General features: G+C 33.8%; 1 protein-coding gene across 1 annotated transcript; it reads right to left on the minus strand.

Moving 5' to 3' along the window:
* Positions 1–524: 524 nt before the first annotated feature.
* On the minus strand, positions 525–1,475 carry LOC128102359 (olfactory receptor 8H1-like). The gene has a single exon (XM_052726018.1). The coding sequence runs from the start codon at positions 1,473–1,475 to the stop codon at positions 525–527; it is 951 nt and encodes a 316-aa protein (XP_052581978.1).
* Positions 1,476–2,591: the final 1,116 nt, after the last annotated feature.

Here is a 2,591-nt window from a genome sequence, read left to right on the forward strand (position 1 = left end):
TTTTAATCTGTATTCCAATTCTAATGATGGATATATACATACATACATACATATATACATACATATATATATATATATATATATATATATATATATATTCCCCAAAACATTCCATTGTTTTGGAATTATTCTCCTCTATTGCTGATGAAATTGAGAGTTAAGCACCCTGTGAAATTTGTTATTTCATACTACAGGAAGATGCCACCTGAGACTGTGGTCACTTTGAAAATTTGCTTTACTCATAAGGTAATAGCTTAAGATTTGAGCATGGTATAGTTTTAAGAAGTGTAAACATGTCTTCTATTTTTTATATTCAGTGTTTATAAACACTGTGTGTATAACAAGTATTTTATTTTCTATTATAAAATATACTTTTCAAAACACATTCCTGGAAATTTCCAAAAATGTTTGTATAATGGAAATGCCACCACAATAAGACAATAAAACCTTTCGCTTATTTTTAGATGGAGAGGCCAGGGGGATAATGTGAAAAAAGGAAAGTTGAATTCTTAGCATAGTTGTTATTATCTTATGTGTCCAGAGCTCTCTTCTCTCTTTTTTATGGCTCTGCTGACAGCACATTTCACTTCTTTGTTTCTGAGACTGTAAATGAATGGGTTCATCACGGGGATCACAATAGTATAGAAAACAGATGCCACTTGATCCTTTCCCAAGGAGAACGACTTATTTGATTTTAAATGAGTAAAGATTAAGGTTCCATAAAATATGGTAACTGCCAGGATATGAGAGGCACAAGTTGAGAAGGCCTTTTGTTTTCCTGTAGTTGAATTGATCTTCAAAATAGTAGAAAGAATGGACACATAAGACACAGATATTGTAATAAGGGACAATAGTAGGGTGGACCCAGCAAAGACAAATATAATGAATTCAATATCATGTGTGTTGCTGCAAGACAGGGCTATAAGTGCTGGTGTCTCGCAAAAGAAATCATGGATGACATTAGAGTTGCAGAAATCCAGTGTGCCCATGCATATCATATTAACAGTAGAATCCATAGCTCCAAGCACATATGAGCCAGTAAGAAGGGCACTGCAGAATCTGCTGGACATAACAAATGAATAGTGTAGAGGGTTGCAGATAGCTACATACCGATCATAGGCCATTGAAGAAAGAAGAAAACACTCAGTAGCGGCCAAAAGGACAAAAAAGTACATTTGAGTGAAGCAGCCTATGTAAGAAATGCTCTTGTTTGAAGTCATCAGGTTCTCTAAGGTTTTAGGTGTGATGACAGTTGAGTAAATGAGATCAAGGAATGACAGGTGGGTGAGGAAGAAATACATCGGAGTGTGAAGCTGGACATCTAGACGAATGATCAGCATCATGCCTATGTTCCCCAAAACAGTGACCAGGTATATCAGGAGAAACAGCACAGAGAGGACCAGCTGGATCTCCTTGGAATCTGTCAGCCCCACGAGGATGAAATCAGGCTTATTTGTGTAATTCCAGGTGTTCATTGTGAGATACCCTAAACTGTTCAGAAATTAAAGGTAACAACTATGTTGAATAAATCTTAATAAAATATTTTATGTATGTTTACCTATTTTTATAATGAATTTCTATTGCCTCAAAGTTGAAATAGCTTTTATGGTGTATTATAAAAAAGGAATGCCAGAAAGTGAAGCATGACATTTGTTTATTATGTAATAATGATAATAGAATTCTTTATAGGTTCAGTGGAATATATATCCCATCAATTGCAAAGAGGAACAAAGTGCAGAATATTAAATAACTACTGAGTGTTTGCATCAAATGCCTCATGATTGTCTGTATATATTCTGACTCCAGAACATGCTTTTACTCCTGTATTTCTTTTTATCCTTAGTTCTTGAAATTTAAACAAAAGTTTGATATACAACCAACAAAGCTAAAAAACCATTTTAAAGTGCTATTTGCTTTTCATTTTCTTGAAATATGAATTCTCTCTCATTACTAATAAATCACCTTTTTAAAGAAGCCTTGTTGGCTACATTAAAGTATATGACCATTGATGAAAACATAATCTTCCCCAGCAATTCAAAGTTCTACTAAAAGTACAGTTTCAAAATATGATGCTGACTTTTAGAATCTCATGTCACTGACACTTTTTTTTTGTGGAAATTCAGACAGTCCTTGTAAAAGTCCCAATCTTAGTGTGTACAAACAGTCTTACAATAAATGCCTTGTTTTATTTTAACTGTTCTATGTTCTTACAAATTTCAGAATACTTACTGTGAGCCAAAATAGGTGGGAAACAACAATCACAGTCAGACCTCTCAATATCATATGCCTAAAATTTGGACAATTTTCAGTTTTTTTCAAAAATAAAAGAGAAATTAGGTTTAAGGATCTTAATGCTTCTGAAGTATGGTTTTCCAAATATTGGTGTATTCATCTTCTTTAAAAGGGAAATCAGTCAAAATATTTTATTCAGATCTTGTTGAATAGAACATTCACAGTAGCTAAGAGCCAAATGAGTTCTAGGAGCTTCTGTGAGTCTCAGTAGAGCAGGGTATGTACTTCCTCTGTCCCTAATAATTATAGGGAAATTTATGTAACAGTGCTTAGCATCACGTAACCTGTGATCATCCTCA

The sequence above is a fragment of the Peromyscus californicus genome, unplaced genomic scaffold (assembly GCF_007827085.1).
Source record: "Peromyscus californicus insignis strain IS unplaced genomic scaffold, ASM782708v3 Scaffold_7__1_contigs__length_154581171, whole genome shotgun sequence".
Lineage (NCBI taxonomy): Eukaryota > Metazoa > Chordata > Mammalia > Rodentia > Cricetidae > Peromyscus > Peromyscus californicus.